The sequence below is a fragment of the Vigna angularis genome, chromosome 6 (assembly GCF_016808095.1).
Source record: "Vigna angularis cultivar LongXiaoDou No.4 chromosome 6, ASM1680809v1, whole genome shotgun sequence".
In the NCBI taxonomy this organism is placed as follows: domain Eukaryota; kingdom Viridiplantae; phylum Streptophyta; class Magnoliopsida; order Fabales; family Fabaceae; genus Vigna; species Vigna angularis.
Genome location: NC_068975.1, coordinates 20,483,115 through 20,506,943, shown reverse-complemented (window position 1 = coordinate 20,506,943; position 23,829 = coordinate 20,483,115). Strand labels below are relative to the sequence as shown.

General features: G+C 31.4%; 2 protein-coding genes and 1 long non-coding RNA gene across 5 annotated transcripts; 1 reads left to right on the top strand and 2 right to left on the bottom strand.

Moving 5' to 3' along the window:
• Positions 1–2,390: 2,390 nt before the first annotated feature.
• LOC108321916 (uridine kinase-like protein 4) lies at positions 2,391–9,522 on the bottom strand. 3 transcript variants are annotated; one of them, XM_052878654.1, is made up of 15 exons: positions 9,410–9,522; positions 8,174–8,340; positions 7,624–7,715; positions 7,045–7,114; positions 6,498–6,610; positions 6,167–6,263; positions 5,623–5,702; positions 5,129–5,323; positions 4,943–5,026; positions 4,807–4,867; positions 4,058–4,118; positions 3,250–3,343; positions 3,095–3,167; positions 2,868–2,950; positions 2,391–2,774 (listed from the first exon to the last, which is right to left on the bottom strand). In XM_052878654.1, the coding sequence occupies exons 2-15, from the start codon at positions 8,322–8,324 to the stop codon at positions 2,598–2,600; spliced, it is 1,431 nt and encodes a 476-aa protein (XP_052734614.1). In that variant the 5' UTR covers positions 8,325–8,340; positions 9,410–9,522; the 3' UTR covers positions 2,391–2,597. The 3 variants fall into 3 exon arrangements, with proteins under 3 accessions (XP_052734614.1, XP_017409320.1, XP_052734615.1); XM_017553831.2 differs by lacking the exon at positions 9,410–9,522 and adding an exon at positions 9,196–9,346; XM_052878655.1 differs by lacking the exons at positions 8,174–8,340; positions 9,410–9,522 and adding an exon at positions 8,114–8,132.
• Positions 9,523–11,008: 1,486 nt separating this feature from the next.
• Positions 11,009–11,872, top strand: LOC128197315 (uncharacterized). The gene is made up of 2 exons (XR_008249703.1): positions 11,009–11,349; positions 11,428–11,872. It is a non-coding gene; the product is annotated as an uncharacterized LOC128197315 (long non-coding RNA).
• Positions 11,873–14,799: 2,927 nt separating this feature from the next.
• Positions 14,800–18,666, bottom strand: LOC108321906 (protein OCTOPUS-like). The gene is made up of 3 exons (XM_017553814.1): positions 18,463–18,666; positions 15,490–15,633; positions 14,800–15,393 (listed from the first exon to the last, which is right to left on the bottom strand). Exons 1-3 carry the CDS (start codon positions 18,664–18,666, stop codon positions 14,800–14,802), a joined length of 942 nt encoding a protein of 313 aa, XP_017409303.1.
• Positions 18,667–23,829: the final 5,163 nt, after the last annotated feature.

Below are 23,829 nucleotides of genomic sequence, written 5' to 3'. Positions count from 1 at the left end.
GTGATATTTTTGTAAATAAATGCAATTATTAAACGCCGTTTAAAATTATAATTCGACGTAAAAGAATATAAAACGTCGAATGCCCCAACGTTAAAATGTTAGTGAATTCAATAAAAATTTGAGCGGGAGATTAAAAATTCATTCACTTTATCTTAACGCGCGAGACCATTTTCTCTTTCAAACTTTTCTCGAACGAAGTTTGACGACCATCACAGGTAATCTTTCTTTCATTTGATACAAATGCATGTTAATTAATTACTTTATGTATGATTTTCATTTGTTTTGACCTATTATTTTCGTGCTCTTGTTCTTCATAGGTGCATTCTGCTTTTTATGTCATTGGTAACGACATCTTATTCCGATGAATTCATCTTTTGAATGTTAGTTTTCGTTTTTATTTTGAAGAACTTATTTGTTGAACTTGTTTGTTATTTTTTTTTAAACTTGTTTGTTGTTGTTTGGTTGAACTTGTTTATTGTTGTTGTTTGTTGTTGATACTACGTTACACGTTCATAATTCTTGCTTTATAAAATACCAAAAACTAAAGTTGGTTGTTTTTCTGCTTTTCGGATCTCGTAGAGTTGTAAAAAAGGATCACAAAAACAAACAAAATTGATTAACGTCATATATTAACAAAATTTGTGTCGTATGTTGACAAGATTCGACGTTAACATCAAATTTAAAATTCGACATCAGTTTAACGCCTCCTGATATGACGTCTTCTGCGAATTTACCGTTAAAAGCCTAAAATATTGATCGTTATAAGCGATATTTATACTAATGGAGGTTCCAAAATAATAACATTATCTTAAATGGATTTCAATCTTCTATTTAAGATATTATTAAAATCATGACAACAGTAATTTTCAAAAGAAACAATAGCTTAAATAATGAGTGATTACTTTCTCACACCTTTATTTTTAAAAAACACCTTAGTGAAGAAAAAATTAGTTAAACTGTTTATGTTTCGATTCTTAAACAATGTGATTATTGATCCAATTTGTCCAACTTGACAAATTCAGTATAATTCAAATTTAATACTTTACAATTCATATTTCATAATTTAATCATTAGATTAGTCGAATTCAAACTTTTCAAGTTACAAGTCAGTTGAGTTTTTTTTTAATTACAAATTTATATTAAATTACATTTTTAATGAAATAACTATCTTTATTATGAATAAATAACATAAATAAGGTAAATCTCTAACTAAAAAATTAATATGTATAATTTTAATAATAATTATTATAATAGATTTTATATTACTTATTATTATTTCAACATAATAATCATATTAAGAATAAAATTTTAAATTTTAAATATATTTAGGAATTTATAAATATTAAAAATATAAATTTAGGTTGGATGAGATATTCATAAAATTTTAATATAAAAGTTATTAATTTTATTCAATTTTACCCTGATATCAAATCCAACCCAAATATATATTTACATGTTCTTGGGGTTGGATATCGGTTAAGGATATTTTCTCACTCCTACACCACATTGTTCAGAAAGCCAGGAGATCTCATCAAATACCCATCCAGCAACAAGGATAGCAAAAAGGAAAAGGAAAACCTCCTACGGCAAATATTAATATATTTCTTTCATAATGTAATAAAAAAAATACACTTTTAATTTAATAATTTTAATTCTATTAATTTTAAATAATTAATATCAATGTACATGTATTTAATTTTTCAGGAATTGTTATTTTCATTGTAAAAAAAATTAACCTTACAATCAACATAAAAGATTTTTAATTTTACAAAATCATAAAACAAGGTAAAACAATCCTTTTAAGGATAATTATTACGCATGCTAAGATTATTTTATTTTAATAAACACACATGACAATATCTAAAAACCAAATTATTTTAATTATTAATAAAATTCAAACAAAATTAATAAAATTAAAAAATATATAATAAAATCATAATTTCTTTTGTACAAAAAAATACATCAATGTTATACCGAATTAACTATTTATCAAAACAAATTAAGAAAAAAAGAAGATTGTTGCAAAACTTTCATACCCATAAGCAAATGTTGTATTACATTATTGCGAAAAACATATGAATGAGTTACTTTTTCTTATATTTAAATCTTAATAAAGCAATTCAGAATTTCCTGTTTGGAGATTTACTTAAATTTAAATATTTGATAACTTATCTTACGATCTACATAACCTAGAACTTACTATCTTATGTATATAATTCTTAAAATATGACATATATATACATTTCTATTATCATATTGCATGTGCAGTAGAAACTAAGCTAAACCAGATACAATCTATCAAATAAACATAAGATTAATTTCGACATATACAGAGTAAGGTTGAGTATTCAAACTTCAACACAAGTTCAAAGAAAATTTCTAGAGTGCAGTAAAAAGGTAATATAATAAAATTTTCCATAAACTTGAATAAGCAGAAGGAGTATAATATAAGGGTGATCTAAGGTCCAACTGTGTCAAAATTGATTTAGAACTAAAATTCAGACCCCAGCAGAATAATCACAAAGCAAATCTCAGTCAGCTTTCTAGAAGACCAAAGGCAGTAATAAAAAATTATCATGGATTTTGCCAAACTATAACTACTGTGAAGAAACAACCGTTTGTTCATCATCATCATCTGTTCCAAAGTACCTATCTCCAAACTCCCCCATGCCAGGTATGACACGGAAATCTTCATTCAAACCGATTTCAATCTCAGATGTTACTATCTTTATTCTTGGAAAACTTTTGCATACAACATGCACACCTTTAGGAGCCTGAAAAGATGCAGAGATAAAATTAAAATTATATAAATAACACAATAATAGAGGAAAAAGAGATAAAGGAAACAAGACATTGGCAACACTTACAGATATGAGATTAAGAAATATAATGTTGGATTCAGGAACACCTTTTCTTATGAGTAAAGAAATTGCTTGAACAGCAGAATTACCTATAGGATGAAAAATGTTTAAGAAGCTAATTCAATGAAAAGAAGCAAAACCAAATATCAATTTCTCTTAAATCTGTTCTTGCTTCAATATGGTGGCAATAGGCAGCACACACTTGCACCTTCAAAACAAAGACAATGACAAACCTGTGCCAAGTATAGGGTCCAACAGTAACACATGCCTGTCTGAGATATCATTAGGCAACTTTTCATATATTAGCTGCTCGTTGATCAAAGATAAGATATCAGTGCCATGAAATAAAACTGAGATTTGTGCAAAAGCATACATGCAGTGGACAAACCTGCTGACCGTTGTCGCCTTCCCTGTGAATTAGAATTTTACCAATCTTGATACCTTTGCAGCATGCCCTCAAAGCATTCTCCATGCTCTCCCCACTGAAATGAGAGTACGTTAATTATATGATAACAGAACATGAATCTAATAAATTATAAACTGCGGAGGTACAAGTTCACATCAACCCCATTTCTTAAGGAATGACATTAATGTTGTGTTTGGATGAAATAATGTAGAAGGATAATTCATTTATTTGAAGAATTTAAAATTCTTGTTTGGATACAACAATTAAAAAAAATTCAAATTTAAAACAAGTCAGTCTAAGACAAAGTTCGAGCCAAAAGTCGAGCCAAATCGACTATCACAAACGTTGAGCTAAGTTGACCCAAACTAACTAAAGTTGAGTCAATCTGGCTCGAAAGTCGAGACGAGTCAATCTAACTCGAAAGTCGAGCCGAGTCAATGTGGCTCGAAAGTTGAGAGTGAGTCCATGTGGCTTGAAAGTCGAGAGTCGAGTTGATCTAGCTCGAATGTTGAGCCGAATCAACCTAGACTAAAAGTCAATACAAATCATCTTGAATCAAAGGTTGAGCTAACTCAATTGAGCAAAAAGATAGAGTTGAGTTTGTCTTAAAATAGAAATTAAATTGTTTTATCCAAACAAGAAATATTTCAATTAATAATCCAAACAAACTATTTAAGAAATGAAAGGAATTCAATTGAGTAATTCAAACTATTTAGGTATTTCAATTTCTTGGAATTGTTATAATTCCTCATAATGGATTTGATACTTCTGCTCTGGACAAGACTAATACCTTCTGATTACAGAGACACCGCACAGCCTTTTACAAAAATCAACACCAGTGTATACTGAACCTGCATGAGGACAAGAATCAACAGTTACCATACCATGCGAAGGTTCTAATGAGAACAAACTAAATGTTTTAGACAAATCAAATAACAAATATGACAACTACAAGGAAACATATGCAAAAATATGACAGACATTTGGTTTGTTCACACCATCAATAAAGTTCCTCCACATTGAAGAACCCACTCCTTTCCACATTGATTCATTCATGAAGTAGAGCATTATGCCATAATACCATTATTTCATATCAAATGGAGGCATGAAAAAATAAATCATTAGAGGGCATACACGAATGCTGACATTTTTTAATCAACTTCAATAATGTTAGAACCTCTGCCAAGACTACTATTTAAGGCATAGGATAACAGAAATCTAGCACCAAAAACTAGATAAACTAAAATTATAGCCATAGCCATTTTTAAAATATAGCAAAGCGCTCGTAGCTTATGTATTCCTCATTTGGGACAATACACCAACACATGATAACCTCGACATCGAATGTACATGTTATCCACAACAATTTGCATTCAAAGGAGAGAACGGAGCATGTACAACAGCAATAAAAAACCAGATACGGAAGTAAAAATGTTCATCTAAATACTGTTGCCACAAAGATCAGAAAGAAAAAAATATCACAGAAACGTGCACATCACAACAATCTTACGAGGAAAGTATTTAAAAAGATAAGATTACCAGTGGGAGTGACTACTTGTTTTTCTGTAAATGGCAGATGCCCCAAACCATGTTCAACAACCTGGTCAAGTTCAATTATTATGATGTCATATTGCCATTAAATTCATAAACAAAAAAAACAAACTTATTTACTTACCAATCGAATCAACCGATCAGAGTAAAATATAAAATCATGCTTTGTTGTTTGAGAATCACGTATCAGCGTATGCATACCCCGTATCTGCATATTAGCATTGACCGAGATGGTGTAACTTAAAAGTAAAAATCAAATATTGGTGTTTACTACGCGGGATCACCGAAAATGTCCATGATCAAGGGGTACCTGAAAAGTTGATTGAATGACATATAAATTTGGATATATTTTACACAGGTCATGTTGACCTAGCTTTGTGCGAATATGCTGTACAATCAAATCAATGGCCACATGATTATCTCCTCCACGGGGTATAATTATATCAGCATACTTCTTTGTTGGAAGAATAAAGTCATCAAAAGCTGGCTTCACAAATTTTGAATACTGCAATAAATATTACATAAAAGTCAGCTGCAAACCATTAATGGTTAATATTAACCATGAAAATCTAATGAATAATAGCATAGCTTGACAAATATTTATAAACAAAAAGAATCTTTAATGACTTAATTCCATACAATCATATGTTTCTATATTAAGGAATTTGCACAGTAACCAACCAGCAGCATGAAACTAAAAGTAATATTTCTAAATCCATGCATTGAAGTAAATATAGCAAGATGAAAAAGAATCAAGAAATAGTCAAAAGATGTTACGCAAATGGTGTTGTAGAAAGTTGCTACCTGATCAAGAACTGCTCCAATATCCCGACTCTTTTCATTAGTATCACGCCTAATCCTTCTTGCCAATCGAACATCAGCATCTGCACTGAACATTTTAAAATGTGAAGTAACAGCTTAACTCAGTATTTCAACAAAGACACATAAGTAAAACAAGTACAAGTTGGAATTTGATGGTCAACAATTTTAAACATCAAGTTTATATACAGGCTTAGAAAGTACCTAGGAGACTCACACAATAATAATTTAATGAAGTAACAAAGGACCAACAAATAAATGAAAAAAGTAACAATATGAAGATTGGTCAAAGTGTAACAAATAGGCTCATAGTGCCCCGAACCCTCAAAGTTTCTTAAATGATATAAAACAATATGAAGAATACAATTTTCCTATATCATAATGTGAATTATAGGGGGAAGGGAAGAAACTAATTCCAAGAGATGAAAAAAAGTTAATCTTACAACATATCTCATTTAAATTAACAAATGCAGCACAACTTAAAATAAATAAATTCTGAGTTAAATATGGAAAAACAATATTAAAGGACCTGTGTCAACAAATATCTTCATATTCATCAACTCCCGAACACGTGGATCATGGAAAGCAAGGATGCCTTCTAAAATTATGACATCCGAAGGGTTCACCTGAAAACACGTTAAAGCAACACAATGAAAATAGAATGACAACAACTTTTTATAAGCTAAAATATGCATTTCAATTATCACATAGATATATTTTATACTTCAATTTGTACTAAAAGAAGAAAACTTTTCTTTTGAATGTTGCAACTTCACAAGTATTAAGTCTATCTTGAGTTGTTTAGCATTTTAACTAAATGGTTAAAACTTCTAATATAAACAGAAGTTCCAGAGATATACCCTTCTTAACACATCACTCTTGTAAGTCTTAAAATCATACTTCGGAATATCTACTGCTTCACCATGCTTCAACTTGTCCATAACGCACAGCAATTGCTCAGTATCAAAAGCATCTGATTCAATATCAAAACATAAGTACAGGAATATTAACACAGTTCCTTTAATAAAATTAAAATGTCAATATTTTCACTTGTCTCTCTACCCCATCAATTTTCAGAAACATTTTAAGAGAAAGAAAAAGGTGTTCACTCTATAATATATTTACAATGTCATCCAATCACTATGGTAAGTTCGTTGACTTTTACAGAAACATCTCAAAAGTCAGTGCATTATCATTAACTAATGTTTTAATTCACTAGCATGTAGCTTTAGTTAACGAGTTCATAATTAGTTTACTAGAATAACAAAAACATGAGAATGAACAAATGTTTTGGATCCTCATTCTAAAAAGTAAAAAAATGCAAGTTAATAAAAGAGACAAGGCCGTAGAACATTCCATTATACTTTAATATGAACGAATGTCAGTAATGACAAAAAAGTGAACTACCAGGGTGGTCAAAGTTGAAATCCTGTACTCGTGTAAGTTCCTCCTCAGACAAGCTATGGTAAAAGGAATCCTGTCATAAATAGTTTATTTATTAAGCTCAATGTATCAAAATAAGCACAAGAAATGTATGGACTAAACTTGGCAACATGCCACCCAAAAAGAAGTTGAAAGAAAGGAATAACTAATAGAATGAATAAATAGAGATAATCAATGACATGATAGGCAAAGAAATAACATAAGAGTATATTTTGACTATATTACGCAGAGAGACATGTGTGCTCTTGATATCAGCAAATTGTCAGAAAGAAGCTTAGACGAATACTAAAGGAATAAGAATAAACAAAAATGATATATTTTGTTGTGAATGGGGTCAAATTTACAATAATGGTAATAAAAACATTCCTTAAAATTCTTTGAATATCAAAGGAAAACAGAATCCCAAGAGATTCAGATCATGGATAGAACAGGATGCATATAGGGCCTGATGTAGAAACCAATCAATTGTTTGTTTTCAATGATCACTTTAATATATTTTTTCAACTTGATAATTGAGAAGTATAAACAGAAATAATTCAATACCTGATTAACAAGTACAACTCGTTGATCATGAAGCTGTTGAATGATCATATCACAAACTGCTGTCTTGCCAGATGCTGCACCCCCAGCAACACCTGCATCATAAAACATAAGCAAGTTAGAATCATTAAGATAAAGGAGAAGTTGTAAGAATTGAAGGCAAGGTATCCAAACTTAGCACCTAGAGCTATGAAAAAGCTCTAGTCCAATTTAATTGGCAGAATTTGAAAAGCATAAAAGGACCGTGTGACATTGATATTAGTTGAAATGTATCATCCCATAACTAAGCCATATATCAGATGCTATGTAACTAAACTTCATGTTAATTTTTAATAGCTCCAACAAGATGAATTTGTGATTTACATTCAAAGCAGACATGTTTCTGCCCTGAGTAGGTCAATTTTCACACAAAGGCACAGGTTTCAAGTCAAGAAACTCTATAATTCAACTAGTACAAAATTGTGCTTTAACATAAGTGATTTTGTTCATGTACTCTGTACACAACTTCAAGGCCTCGTGAACTTATTCGGCAATCCACCACAGGAAAACACACCTATGACAAAAGGTTGTTTATACATGTCAGATTCCGAGGTTGTTGGTTGTTCTATGCTGTCCTTTCTTTGCTCAAAACCATCCATGTGAAATCCAGAAAAATGAACCTCGTTAGAAGACTCCATTAATTCTACAGCAGACTTAGCATCCATTGGCAGGCAGAGAGACCTGGAAAAAAATAATAGTTAAAAATTACACATAGAGAAATGAAAATAGAAACAATAAAAGTCACCAAGACTAATCTGAATCTAGTATGAGGAGATATAGTGAACAGATTAACCACCATCTTTTAACCAACTTTACAGTGTACGTATACTTACACACTAATGTATTAAAGATTGGAGTTCATTAGTTTGCCACTATCTGAAGAAGCATTCATATTAAGTTGTACATAAACTGTTAATTGTGAACAATTGGATCAAGTCAACCATTTTAGCCTTTGGTACTTTTAGTCACTATTTTTTAATTGAAGACTAAAAATTCATTTTTCCTTTTTTGCAAATCATGACTTTGCATTGACTAAAGTAGAGTAAAGAAACATGGCATTCCTTTTGTCTTCCACTATCATTACAGATTGAGATTCTCTGGTACACTATCTTTGGACCTTGGTACCATTTTTAGTAATTGCAGATTATCTAAGGCTTTCAAAGCATATATGCATACACCAAGGGAATCCAAAAGGTTTCTCAGACCTCCCAGCACCATTTTCATAAATCTACCCGAACCCTATAAATAGACTAAGCACCTCCAATTCTTCAAGTATATCAGAAAGTTGTGCATCCCACTATCACTTTGCCCCAGTCTATTATGGACCAGAAAAATGTAACACATCATATTACTTTTCCAGCATATACATCAAACACAAAATTGTGCTCACCCACTCAGGAAAATCCTTTCAACAAAGTATCCAGCAATAATTCAAGTTTCCAAATAACAAAACATCACAGAGGGCAAATAGGATAAAGAACCTACCTATGCAAGTAACAACCAAATAAAACAAAAAAAAAAAAAACTTATGCTTACCCACTTCATCACTGAGTAAAACAGACAAACCCCAGTCATCACAGCCCAAAATTCTCTAATGGGTTTTCCACAGCCAAATCCAGATCCAAGAAAAAGAGAAAAAATATGGCAAATATTGTAGTTGCATAATTCATCAAAGTTGAACCCCAAACAATCCAACCAATGCACACAATAATTGTTATACCAAATAGACAAATGCTGATTCCTAACATACCTGCTGAGTGGAAGAATTTGACAAAAAAGAGGGAAAGAGATGCACAGCAATAGTTGAAGGGTGAGTTATTTACTGCAAACAGACAGAGATGAGTTAAGCATAAATGGTTTCGTACAATCCCTTTGTTTTGGTTTGGTTTATATACAATAGTTGTTGGCAAATGGACCCCATTTTTTCTACAAAATTACCACCTTCACCTACCATTTTAATTTTATTTTATTCTCTTTCTGATGCCAATTGTCCATGAAATTCATAACTTTTAGAAATAAAATAAATAATTAAATACTCATTTTTTCATTTACATATTTTTGTAATCGTACAACTTTTTACCATTTTTAAAAGATTCGGATATGGACAAACATATTGCTGTAAAGTTTTTTTTTTTTGCTCTGAGGATGAACTGAAACTTATCTATTCATCCTTTCTCTGTTTTATCTGGGTTGATTTTATATTAAGTTTGAATTTGAGTTCGTAAAATTGATTTTAATTAAAATTGAATAACCAATGTTTAAATAGTCTATTTTAATAATAAATGGGTATAAACCAATATGAAACTTTATTTGATATAAAAATTATTAAAGTTGTTTTCATTCAAAATTAATTTTTCATATTGAGTGAATTTTTTAATCTGTAATTAAACGTGAATAGTTACTTAAAATCATTTTAATTATTTTTTTAACAAATTTTGAATAGATTTCAAACTACTAATTATTTTTTATATATATCATGATTACATTAATACTACCAAAAACATAGATATAAAAAATCTAAAGTTAAATATTAATTTACTATTATTAGACATTAATTCTTAATTTTCATTCACTTAATAAATTAAATGCAAAATATTTTTTTAAATATGTTTTTAACATCTTTCCTTGTAACCAATCATAAAAAGCTGTCTATAATTACGTTTCCACAAAAGAAAAAGTGGGTAAATATACGAGTAATTCATCACGCTTTTAAACATATTACTGTAATATGATATTAATTATATTTTAGTTCAAAATGCGTAAAAAAGATAAATTAAAAATAAAAAAGAAATATATTATGCTTTAGTTTAATATATAAATATTTAGTTATTTTACAATTTAAATGTTACAATTATTAAAATAATTAATATATTTTAAGTTATAAAATATTAAAAATAATATTATATATATATATATATATATAAACGAAAACTCATGAAAAATCAAGAAAACAGGACAAATTAAGGGGTTTTTAAAATAAATCATCACTGATCAAATTCTATAGTGTGGTTAATGTCATAATTAATCAACTTATGTAATTACCTTTCTCATGGCGATAATTTTTCACCTATTTCTTTAAATGAAGTGATAACTATTAAAAAGATATTATTAAAAAGCTTTATAGTGTTCATATTTATATTTAAAACATTTTGGTTGATGAAAAAAATTTAAATTATGAAAAATATTTACAAATTTGTGAACATGATACATAATAAAAATTAGGTTTAATACTATTTTGATTCCTCAAATCATGATGTTTGTTTAAAGTTGTTCTATCCTTTAAAAAAAAGTTTAAAAATGTCCCAATTTGTGTAACGATGTAGTTGTCCTCCTAGCCAAATCTGAATGAACAGTCCAGTTAGTGATTGCGTGGTATCTCAGCTAATAAGGACTGTCACGTGGTAGTCCTCTTCCCACCCAAATTAGGGTTCGCGAGAAATGCTCTCTCATTTGCGATGGCTGCTGGTTCTTCCATTGCACAAAGGAGCTCGTGGGGGCGTGATTAGAGGGGATTCTTATGTTGTGGTTCCATCTCTATTTCCAGGTATGTAGATTGATGGAGATGGTGGTGGTTTGCGAGAACGCGATCTAGGTTCTTCGAGTTTGTGGAGAAGACAAAGATGGAGAAGAATTGCTTGCGGTGCGCGAAGGTGATGGAGGAGATGAACTCACCGTTGCGACGCTATTTAGGTTAGGATTTTTGAATGTTGGCTATGGAGGTTCAGATTAGGCGATTTGGTTGCTGAGTTTTTTTGATTTCTAATGCAGGTTTTGAATCGAGGGAGAAGGAACTCGCGATTAGGTTTCGAAGGGGTGAATCGTGATTCTGGTTTGGGATGTTTCTACAAGCATTGTCGCAATTGAAGGAGCATGGTTGCGATGGAGGCAAGACACGATTTAAAGTTTGATGCGTTTCTGATTGGTAAATAGTGAAGATTGATGGTGGTTCTACAATTCAGAACGAAAATGGTGCGATATTCGCGCATGGAGGTTAATGCTGTGATAACTAGGGAGGTTTGATTGCTCAAGTGTGATGGCGCGCTAATGGCAACATGGTGGCCCTGTGATGTCTCTTTGCACGAACCCTAACCCTTCTCACATTAGTTGTCAAGTCAATTGATCTCATCATGTCACGTAATCACTAATTGGACAAATCATTCAATTTTGATAAAAAAACATCTACATTGATAAAGTTTTTAATGTTAATAACAAAAATAACTGCATGAAATAATTTTACATTTTTTTTAAAAGTAAAACAAATTTGAAGAGCCGTCATGATTCTAGATATCAAAACATGTATTATGTCTAGAAATTACAACTAAATCTAGTATTTAAAAAAATGTTTTTAAACCTTAACATTTGGAGTGAACTTGGATTTGGTTTTTCAAATTTGAAAAAAAAAATACTTTATTTTAGTTTTTGAACATAGAATTTAAGGGATTAAATCAGTTTTATTTGTTTTTAGTTGCTAAAATATTTTTAAGATACTGAACCTGTGTACTTATAAACCTAAATACTAAAATAACTTTTACAATTCAAAAGGCTAAAATTGGATTCTTCTTAAATTTTTAAGTTTAAAAACGTGATTATCTTTGTTGGCAAAATCTAACTTCGATTTCAGTCATTTTAGTAAATTATATTAAAACATATATTAAACAATATTGTTTAGAACGATTTCAATATAAAGTTGGTCCAGATTGAAATAAGTAGTATAATAAACTCCATATTTTAAATTTTTTGAGTAGAAAGTAATTTTTTGAATTTTTTTAAATCTTAAATTTATATAAAAAACAAAATTGAAAGCGAAATATTTTTAATATTTGAATTTTATGGTTTGAATAGATGAATGTTGAAAGTTTCCAGAATATTTCTGTATTTGAAATTGACTTGTATAGGAAGTTGAAACGTCACTGTACGTTACTGCTGACCGTGTGTGTGACCCAAAGCTTATCACATTTTTTCACAATCTACGTAGGCACTGATTCGGATGTGGGCCCGGTTACTTTTAAAGAAAAGTTATATTATTTTAAAACTAGAATTGAGATATTTTTTAAGAATTAATATATTTTCTATGGATCAAATTATTTTCAAAATTTGTATTTCAGCTTTTAAACTTAATTTATATATTAAAAGTAAAATATGATTTTTAAAATTATTTAAAAACAAAAAATATATTTAATTTTTTAATCTTTAAAATTTATTTTTATTTTATTTTCTAAAATACTTGATCAGTTTCTAACTTTTTTTGTAAAAAAAAATGTATTTTATCACATTTATCTCTAAATGGTTTAGACAGTATTTTATGATGAAAAAGCTGTATTAGTGCAGTGTTTTGCAAGGTATAGAAACAGAGTTTTTAAAAAATATAAATAGTTCTAAACTAATACCGAAATTTACATATATAAAAAGTAAAAGCATATTTACCATAAAATTGGTCATTTCTTTTCTCAAATGTTCCGACTAGAAGTAAATATATAGACATCATCATTAACGACCATTTAAAAAATTATATATGTTTATTTAATTATAACGCATATTATTTGTTAAAATACACATCATTGTGAGAATCAGAAATAAGTTTTTTATAATAGAAAAGGAATTTTTATTTTATTTAAGTTCTCTCTTTTCCTTTCCTTTTTCTCTTTCATAAAATTTAACTTCATTTCTTATCTTCTTCAAAATCTAAGACTAGTGATCATTATGAAAAGTTATACCAAATACCTTAATAAATTTCATCTTTAAGTACGTTCAAATTTATGTTATTTTTGTAAAGTAAATATGTTTTTTCTTATACATGTAATTTTTATGTAATTTTTCTAGATTGCATGTAATTTTTCAATTTTATAAATGAAATTTTATCTAATTATTATTTTAAAATGATTAAATATATTATCTTTATTTTATCTTTAGTTAGTTTGTTATTATTTCTTATTTGTATTTTGAACTTAGTTTATATTTCTTCTACTATATGTGTATATTTAATACGGGAGAGATTATTCGCATACATAATTTTCATTATATTCAACATGGTATCTAGGGGAATATTTTTTGAGAAAAAAACTTTTGTTGTCTATGCTACTATACTCGTCGCTTACAACATCGTCTACCGTTGTTGCCAATAGTGTTGTTGTCTACAATTGCCACTATCAGAGTTATAGTTTCGATCAATGATCACACAATTTTGATTGTCTCGGTTAGACGACCATTGTGCCATCAAATGCCTTCATCGAAACTCTTATGCGCTCCCAACACCTTTTAAAGTTGTGGATCTGCTTCCTTTTTCATCGTGCATGGTGACACGTCTCGTCTCTCCTCATGCAGTTATTCAGAACATTAATGTTGCTCTTTTTTTTCCTTTTCAGGTGCTTGATTGGAGAATATTAGATTCTTAAGGTTTCTCTCTCATGTTCATCCATGACTTCTTCCGTTGTTGTCTTTTTTGACTTCCTTTTTATCACCATTACCTTTGACCTGTCTATATATACTTTTTCTCCCGTGTGGCAAAGATAATTTTTCTTAGTTTATTTTTAGTCATGATGACTCTTCAATAATGATTTCTTTATCCATTGGATGTCAACAACGCATTCACTATATTCAACAAAAATCATGCACTAGTTATTGATGAGACTTTTGTTGTGTAGCTACAATAATTTTTGAAAACTTTAATATTTTATAGTTAATTCAAAAAAATTTGTTTGCGTAAAGTTGATAATGTTTTTGAGAAAAACGAGTTTGATATGGTATTTTATGAATTGAGATGGTTATTAAAATTTGAGTAATTTGATTTGGACTGTGAAAGTAATGGTGGGAAACTGTTGAAATAGAAAAATTAATTGTGAAAGAAATATTAGGGTTAAATATGTTTTTCGTCCCTTAAGTATCACACGATTTTGGTTTTAGTCCCTACTCAAAACTTTGATGGTTTTAGTCCTTGTAATTTTGAAACTCTTAGTATTAGTCCTTAAAAATGGATGGCGTGAAGTTTTAGTAGATGTGGCAAACGCCGATGCCAAGTTTCATGCCAGTTGCGCTCTGCACTCTCTGCCACGTTAGTTTTCTTTTTATTGATGAGATTAAGTGGCACGAGTTATTGATCGAAATCAGATTAATAAGCACTTCTCCTCCAAGGACATAATCTTTTTATTCCCGCATTGAATTCGACCTGAATTCCCTTTCATTAAACTCTATTCTCACGCCCTGCACATAATCCACTCCAGAAGGAGTCATCTTAGCATTCGCATTCACATTCAAATTCCCATTCCCATTCGCACCACCGCTTCCATTGTTAGTCAACTCATCCACCTCCAAACTAACACTCTTCCTAACCGAATTAGACCTATCAAGACTCTTCCTCCTCCTAGAACTCGAATCAGAGTAGTACTCTTTAGTTTGTGCATTCCCACCAGGAACGCCCTCATCGTCATTCACCGGCTCCTCCTCCACAGGAATCTGCGTATTAGTCCTCATCACATGCTGCACCGACGCGTCTTCCACCACCGACAACATCGTCGGCATCCTCGAAAAATTGCTCCGTCCGAGCAAATAACCGTTCCACGACGCCCGTGGCTCCTCAAGCAAGTACCGAGGGTCGTCGAACGACATCCTCCCAGCGTCAAGCGAGAGTTGCCTCGCGTCTAGGGAGAACCACTCTACATCTAGCGAGAACCTTGGATCGGTGTCGCAAGACCGCCGCCCGAAGCCGTAGTCGGCGATCTCCGACTGCGTGTCCTGGAACTGCCACCCGATCGGCTTCTCCACCGGAAGAGCACCAATCCTCTGCTTCTTCGCTTTCTGCTTCTACCGCCACTTTTGCAATTTCTTGCTGAAAACCGAAGCCGCGGAGAAGAAGCTTCCCGCGAGGTCCTTGAAGTCACGCGCTTTTTGCTGCTTCGCTTGTGATGAGTCAAGGTCGATGTGGTCCTTCATTGTCTTCAGCTCCTCCTCTTCTTCAACGATGGCAACAAGCTCTTCTTCCTTAATTAAGAACCCAATTAACAACCTTAATTCTTAATCTGATTTAAATCAAAAACTCGTGCCACTTAATCTCATCAATAAAAAGAAAACTAACGTGGCAGAGAGTGCAGAGCGCAGCTGTCATCAAACCTAGCATCGCCGTTTGCCACATCTACTAAAACTTAACGCCATCCATTTTTAAGGACTAATACTAATAGTTTCAAAACTACGAGGACTAAAAACCATTAAAATTTCGAGTAAGGACTAAAACCAAAATCGTGTGATACTTAAGGGACAAAAACATATTTAACCCGAAAAATTATAATAATATCACATTGTATAAAGAGGTTAAAGATGATTTGTAATAAAGTGAGAATGAGTGTGACCTTAATGATTATAATGAAGTTATTGTTAGTGTTTGAAAAATGAAATGTATTTGATGTGATTTTTTTATTCTTGTAGGATCAGTTTGATTGATGAATTAATTAAAGACATGCTTAAACTAATAACCCTTATGATGTGTAAAGAGTAGAGATAAGATAACGCATTGAATAATATAATATTAAATATAGCCTAACACGTGATCATATTTTTTAAAAAGATATATTAAGCTCTTAGTTTACATTGTTGAGTTCTATGAATTATGTTGATCACATTTTTAGAATATAGTGATTTCTAGTTTAAGAACTGTAATGAAACTAATTTTAATTATAATTACTAATGTTATTAAGATATTAAAACATAATATATAATTACAATGTGAATACTTAACAAAATTAAGCTGTTACAATCATTATGATAAAAACTATTTGACCGATTTAAAAAACTAAAATAAATATTTCATTTTTAAAACATTACTGGTAATATTTATTAAATTAAAAATTTAATGATAAAATATAAAATATATGATAAAGTTTTTTTGAGTAAAGTATGAAAATAAGTCACAATAAACAAAATTTACACTTTTTTAACTTTTTTTTTTTAAATTTTACATGTATTATTTGTCAATCCACACATTTATAAAAGTCGCTGCAATGTTAAATGTTTGATAAACCTTAAATAGAAATGTAAAATGTGTTTAGTTTTAAAATATTGATATGAAATTTGTCAAACTAGAACTCATGTAACAAAATATTTAAAAATGTGAAACTTCATTGTTAAACCTAGAAATTAAGAGAATAAGAAATATATATATAAATAATATGAATAATAATATTTGATAACATTTGATAATATTTTAACACGATCTATATGTTACTTTATGATTGATTTATGTTGGTGTTTATGATTATTATTATTATTATTGATTGTGAAATAATTTTCGACTAATGATATAATAACACGTAAATAATATTAAAATGTTATAAAATGTTAAAGTATATATATATATATATATATATATATATATATATATATATATATATATATATATATATATATATATATATATATATATATATATATATATATATATATATATATATATATATATATATATATATATATAATCTTATAATATTAGACATGAATATAACGTATCTTTTGTAAAACTTCACATCATGTCATTTTAGAAAGTTCCGTTACATTATTCGTTGAAAAGATTCGATTGGATACACTTTACCCCTGCCGACTAACATCATCATGATAACGAACACAAATTGTCATTAAAATATTAAGAGATTATAATTTATCGTTTTACATAAAGTTTTAAAAAGAAATAGTGATTTAAAATTATATTTATGTGATTGATAATTTTGATGTTTATCTTCTTATCTCACTTAAACGAATATTTGAATTTAGAGTTATTTATATTTTGAAGTCTCTACAAGTTCTTAAATTTTGATTTTTTGCATGAACTACTAAAATATTAAAAATACTGAAATTTTATGTCAATATGAGAGAAAAATATTAGCATCATAAATTAAAATTTATATATATTTTAAAAGTATGTTATTCAATATAAAATGACCATAATATATATATATATATATATATATATATATATATATATATATATATATATATATATATATATATATATATATATGATTTTATCTCATGGATATGATATTTTTAATATATCATTTTACACCAAAGATATTGTGTGTTTATTTTGAAGATAATGAGTATAGAAATTAAAATAGACTTAAATTGAAAATTGAGAAGGCCTAAAATGTTCAAATATCAATTAGAATAAACTTGAATGATTTTATCACCGTATTAAAAAGTGAATTTAAGTTTATTTCATTTTTACGAATCAATTTTATTATTATATTAAAATATTAAAATTCTAACTCAATTTTATAAAATTAATTTAGTAAAGTGATGCATATCTCATCAATAGGTTATAATTTAGTTTTATTTCTCACTGTTATTAGCGAGATTTTCAACATAATCTATAGGTTAACATTTAAGAAAATTAAATATGTATTTCACAAAATAATAATCAAATAATGGATTATGTTATATTTTAATTATATTTATGAAAAATTATATAATCGAATTAATAATCTAATATAAATTGAATACTCATAATTGTAATATTTCATTTTAATAGTATAAAATTATCAAAATGACACATTATATAGATGTTAAAAGAACAATCAAGTAAAACAAAGGCTTAATAGCCTTTTTTGTCCCCAATTTTGCTCGATTGTGTCAATTTGGTTCCTGGTTTTAAAAAAGTGGCAACTTGGTCCTCACTTATTAAATTTTGCATCAAAATTGTCCCTTCCGTTAAATAGAACCAAACGGAGTTAAGGGATTGATTATCTGGCATAGTGCAGTGATAACGTGTCAATTTGAAGTTGTATGTGTGGTGACGTGTCTCTTCATTCTCATTCTCCACACTTCCTCCTCTCCGCCACCATCATTCTCCAAGGCAACACTACTCTGCAAAACCTCAACAACACTTTCCAACTTGGCTTCTTCAATTTCTTCCCAAGCCCAGGCCCGTCGAAATTCTACCTCGCCATCCGCCGAACCTCTTTGCCCAACCCCAACACCATTTGGGTCGTCAACCGCCTCCATCCCTCCCCTCCCAAGCCGCTTCATCCCTTGAACTCACCCCAACCAGTCAGTTAACCCACTTCAACACCACTCTCTGGACATTCGTCGTCGTTGCCGCCACCACCAACCTCACCCTCAAGCTTCTAGATTCTGAAAAACCTCGTCCTCCTCACTTTCGACGGCGTCGTTTCATGGCAGACCTTTGATTCCCCCTCGGACACGTGGCTCTCCTACCTCTACGCCTTTCACTTCGTTGCACCGTTCTTCCCTATCGCAGCCTTCGGCTTCTCCGAACGCGCCATCGAGCCAAATTTATGAACACCGAAAACGGTGCCACAAACTTGTTTAACAATCGGCAAGTGTGACCGAATCATATCAAGTAATAAAACTAGGTAAGACCAAGTATCGTTTTCCCAAAGGACTCACGACCTAGTTAGTTATCTGATTTGTTGATTATTTAAGACTTGTGAACGATTGGTTGTAGGTTTTAATGCAAAAGACAGTAATTAAACATGTATGCATGAATGTGATCAATGGAAAAAAGAGTAAAACAAACACGTAATGAATGATATGGATGAGTATGTTGTTGGGCTTATCAATTTCATCTTATCCACTCTCATATACTTTAGGAATTCATCAATCTTTTCATCAATGTTAATGCCACTCTCTAAATCACCTTGTCAAGAAGGCCTATCCGTAATTACGAGTTCATACAATTCCTAACATTCCTAGTAATTAGTTCTGAAGTGCAGGAGCTTAAAGGCAACCAATATACTATTGGGAGAAATTCCCCGGATCTAGACTTCCTCGTACGTTCCCATATCGACAAAAATCAAGAATCATAGCAATGAATGAGTTAAACAAAGCAAGCATTAAGCAAAGAGGAAAAACCCTAACTAATGATGAAAGAAAGCATGTATCTTAAAATAAGATGTTAAAACATTAATTCCATATATGAGAGTTTCACAAGACTACATTGATTCCCCAACAACAATACAATGTTTAGTTCACCATATTCATGGTGAAACTAGATGAATAATAATGAAAGAATGGAAGATAAAACCCTAGAAAGGTGAAAAGGGAGCTTGAGCATCAAAGATCTTCCTTCAAAGGGGTGGAAAAGAGAGTGTTTGCTTCGTCCCAGCCAAAGATACAAACCCTAGGATCACCTAAAGCTTATATACTGTTCGTAATAATACAGAAAATTAGGCCCAAGCCCAAAATAGTGCCGCTCAGCAGTAAACTACCGCTCAACGGTAAGTGCGTGAGTTGGTTTCCTCCTCTCAGCGGTCTTTGCACCCCTCAGCGGAGCCAACGTAGGTTTCTGAGTGCCGCTCAGCGGTAAACTGCCGCTGAGCGGTGGTTGCGGCTTCTCCTTTTGCACTTTTTAATATCTTTTCTGATTCCATTTTTTATCCTTCTTCACTTCTTTCACCAAATTCACCTTAAAACCTGCATAAAACACTGAAATCAAGCATAAACCTGTCCAGCTCTCTTATTTCTAAAAATATAACCAAAATCATGATTTCAAGCTAGTTTCTAAGTGTTCAAGGTTGCTTTTAGTATCAAATTTAAGCATGAAAATAACTATTTTTCAACTGTTATCACAACCCCAAACTTAGAACTTTGCTTGTCCTCAAGCAAACAAAATGTAACTCAATCTTCTACTAATCTGTACAATGATTTACTCCATTCAAAAATCCTCTTTTCAAGATAAGTAAAAACTTCAATTAAACTCATGACAAAGATTTCAATCAAGATGTGCACATGCTTTGGGTGTTCACTAAATCACTTAATATGCAACAAATGCTATTTTTCATGAATGATCAATCAACTAAGCATGGATGTTCATGTGCTCATGGAATATTTCCTCACTAGGTAAAGTGTTTCTCTCAAACACAAGTGTATAAGAGGTAATCACTCATTCACTCTACTATCACAGTGTCACATGAATTAACTTTGCCTTTCATTTAACCACAATCAAATAAATTCACAAGCATGCATCATCACAAGGACTTTCAATGGCTTATAATGTGGCTGGGCTAACAAGAAAATTGGTTTTTCTAGATCACAAAACCCTTGAGTTAAGAGAATCATATAAACACAATCATTCTTACTTTCCCCAACTTTCCTTTACATTGAGCTTTGCTTTTTCTTTTCTTTTCTTTATCTTTCTCTTTTCACATACTTAATTCTTAGCTCTTAGCTCAATGCTTTCAATTTCCCTTTTCATTTTCCAACAACCCCAAACTTGAACATTTGTCAATACCACAAAACATTTTCTACTTAACTCAAGGTAAAGCTTTCAACAAGGGTTTTAAATTTATGTTCAAGGCTAAGGGTTCAAATGATAGAACACATAGTGTTCTCTTTTGTGGCTTATTTCATGCAATTTGGCTAATATAAGGATTACCAACAAACGACCTTGATCATATAATGCAAACAAGCAAGTAATTCAATCATAGAAAACCTGGGCAAAGTTATTCATGCTTCCAAAGTAATAACACTCAAAGTAATAACTCTGGAGCTTAAAACCTCACATATAAGCTCATTCACATTTGACATACACATCCTGCTTAATATCACAATCATAATCATAATAACTTGCATTTGTTCACAAAGCTTGTGAACCACCTGTATAAGCATGTAATATGCACATCTCAACATCAATCTATATCAAAGCATCATTCAAGCATTACTTATCAAACATTCACAATTATCAGAAAACCATCATAACAGATAAAGTTTCCAATTGAGTACATCAAACCCTATTCTAATAACAATGAATGATAAAACAAATCTTGCTCTAGTGCTTTGAAAAACTCATCCCCATCAATGATGCTCTCTCCCAACCCCAAACTTAAATGGACAACAAGTGAGAAAGTGAGTGGAAAATAAATTTTCTCAAAAGGGATGAGGGAAAAGTTGTAGAAAACCTTGGAAAAGTATGTAGGAGTGTGTGCAGAGAAGAATCTAAAAAGAGAGGCCAAGGCGCAACTTAGGGTATAAAAATACCCCTAATGGGCTCAGGTTCCGCTGAGGGGCAACCTAAGCCCCTTCTGCGACACTACCGCTCAGCGATAGTTTGCCGCTCAGCGGCACTTACGGGAAGTGATCTTCTTCTTCCTGGCTTAACCTAGATACGTCCTAAACATACCCCTCACTGGCTCCATGCAATAAAATTTTCAGATCACTCATGCACAACCCTATTATGCAACTAAAGCAGGATCATAAAAAAAATACAGAAAAATCAATCAACTGGGTTGCCTCCCAGGTAGCGCTTGTTTAACGTCACGAGCCTGACCCAAAATCCTCTAGCACCCTTCAGTAGGTGCAAATCTTCCTTACCAACACCCATTAGTAGGTGTATACAAACATAGTATCCTTCAGTAGATACTCTTCCGCCTAATATCCATCAGTAGATGTAAACCCTGTAACAAACGTATAACAAAAACAAAAATTCTCAAAAGTTCAAAATTACAACACCAAATAAAAAATTAAAAGTTCTTAAATCACTGGGTTGCCTCCCAGCAAGCGCTCTTTTAACGTCATTAGCTTGACCAAATAAAGTTCAAGTTCCTTCTTCAATGTTGATGTCCGTATCCCACCAACTCCTCAACTGCTTCCGATGTACTGTTTTGACTCTTCTAGAATATGGAGACTCTATCTCTATCATCTCCTTTTCTTTGTATCCTTTCACAATCCACAACTTGTTTTTGACTCTCACAGGTGTACCGAGTTGGAGTTGCTCTTTCATCCAGTCATCAGGAACTTTTCTTCCTCTGCCAATCTTCTCTTTATCATGTACCTGAAACAACAAACAATGTTTACCTTTAACCTTGAGCTTTTCATCTTTAGGGCTAGTCATGAGTACATCTTGAAATGCAGCTTTATGACTAGCTTCTTCCTCCTGCATCTGTCTCTCTTCTTTGAAGACATCTACAACAACCCTTTCTTCTCGGTCTTGGAGTGCCACTATACCTTTGTTCACATCAATGATAGCTTTGGCCGTTTTCATAAACGGTCTTCCGAAAATAATAGGTATCTTTTCGGTCTCCATCTCCATCACCACAAAGTCTGCTAAGAACTGTAGTTTGCCTACACAAACTATAATATCCTCAGATATTCCATAAGGTTTCTTTGATGATCCATCTTCCATTACTAAGTCAACCTTTATAGGTTTCACATCAACATTACCGATTTGCTCCAATAAAGAATAAGGTATCAAGTTAACACTTGATCCTAAATCCAGCAAAGCTTTTTTAACCCTTTTCTTCCCTATTGTGCATGGAATGGAAAAACCTCCTGGATCTTTTGCGTTTGGAGGGAATGGCTCCTTTTTAACAGCTTTATACTTCTTTGTATCATCATCTCTACGTCTTTTCTTTGTAGAGATTTCTTCCTCAGGTTTAGTATAAACTGCAATTTGCTATAGTATCTCCTTCCAAGGTGCATCATTGTCCACCATACTGAATAATTCTGTAAAATCAAATTGTTTCTCATGATTTATTGGAAAAGGAAACATCTCATTACTCTTTATCTCTTTTCTCTCTCTCTTCTCTTTTCTCTCTTCTTTTTCTTTTTCTCTCTTTTCTCTCTTTCCTTTTTCTTCCTCTCCTTTTTCCTTCTCTTTGTCTAACTCAACTATTTCATCATTTGTACTCTCCACCACTTTACATTCTTCCCTGGGGTTAACCTCAGTATTAGCCCCAAAATTTCTATTAGGCCTTTCTTCCACTTGCTTGGTAATCTGACCCATTTGAATCTCCAAATTCTTAATAGCAGCATCCGTACTCTTTTGAGAAGATTCAGTTTTCTGTATAAATTGATTAAGAGTTTCTTCCATCCTTATGGACCTTTCATTAAGTGCAGAAATCTGTTGCCATAAAGTTGGTTGTTGCTGTTGCTTGTTAAATTGCCCAGTTTGTCCAGCCTGCCCACTCTGTCCTTTACCAATGCTTGGGTGTGGTTTCCACCCTTGATTGAAGTTCCCCTGACAGTACTGAAACTGATTGGTCATGAAATTAACATCCTCCAAAGCTTCTGCTAGAAAGGCACACTGACCATTTATATGGTCACCTCCACACAATGCACACAATTGTGATTGAACCTGTGCAACATTCTTTAACTCTTTCAGCAACTGTGCAAATGTTTTGGTAAGAGTTTCCAGTTGTTGAGTTAGTATCTTATTTTGTGCTAGCAAGGCGT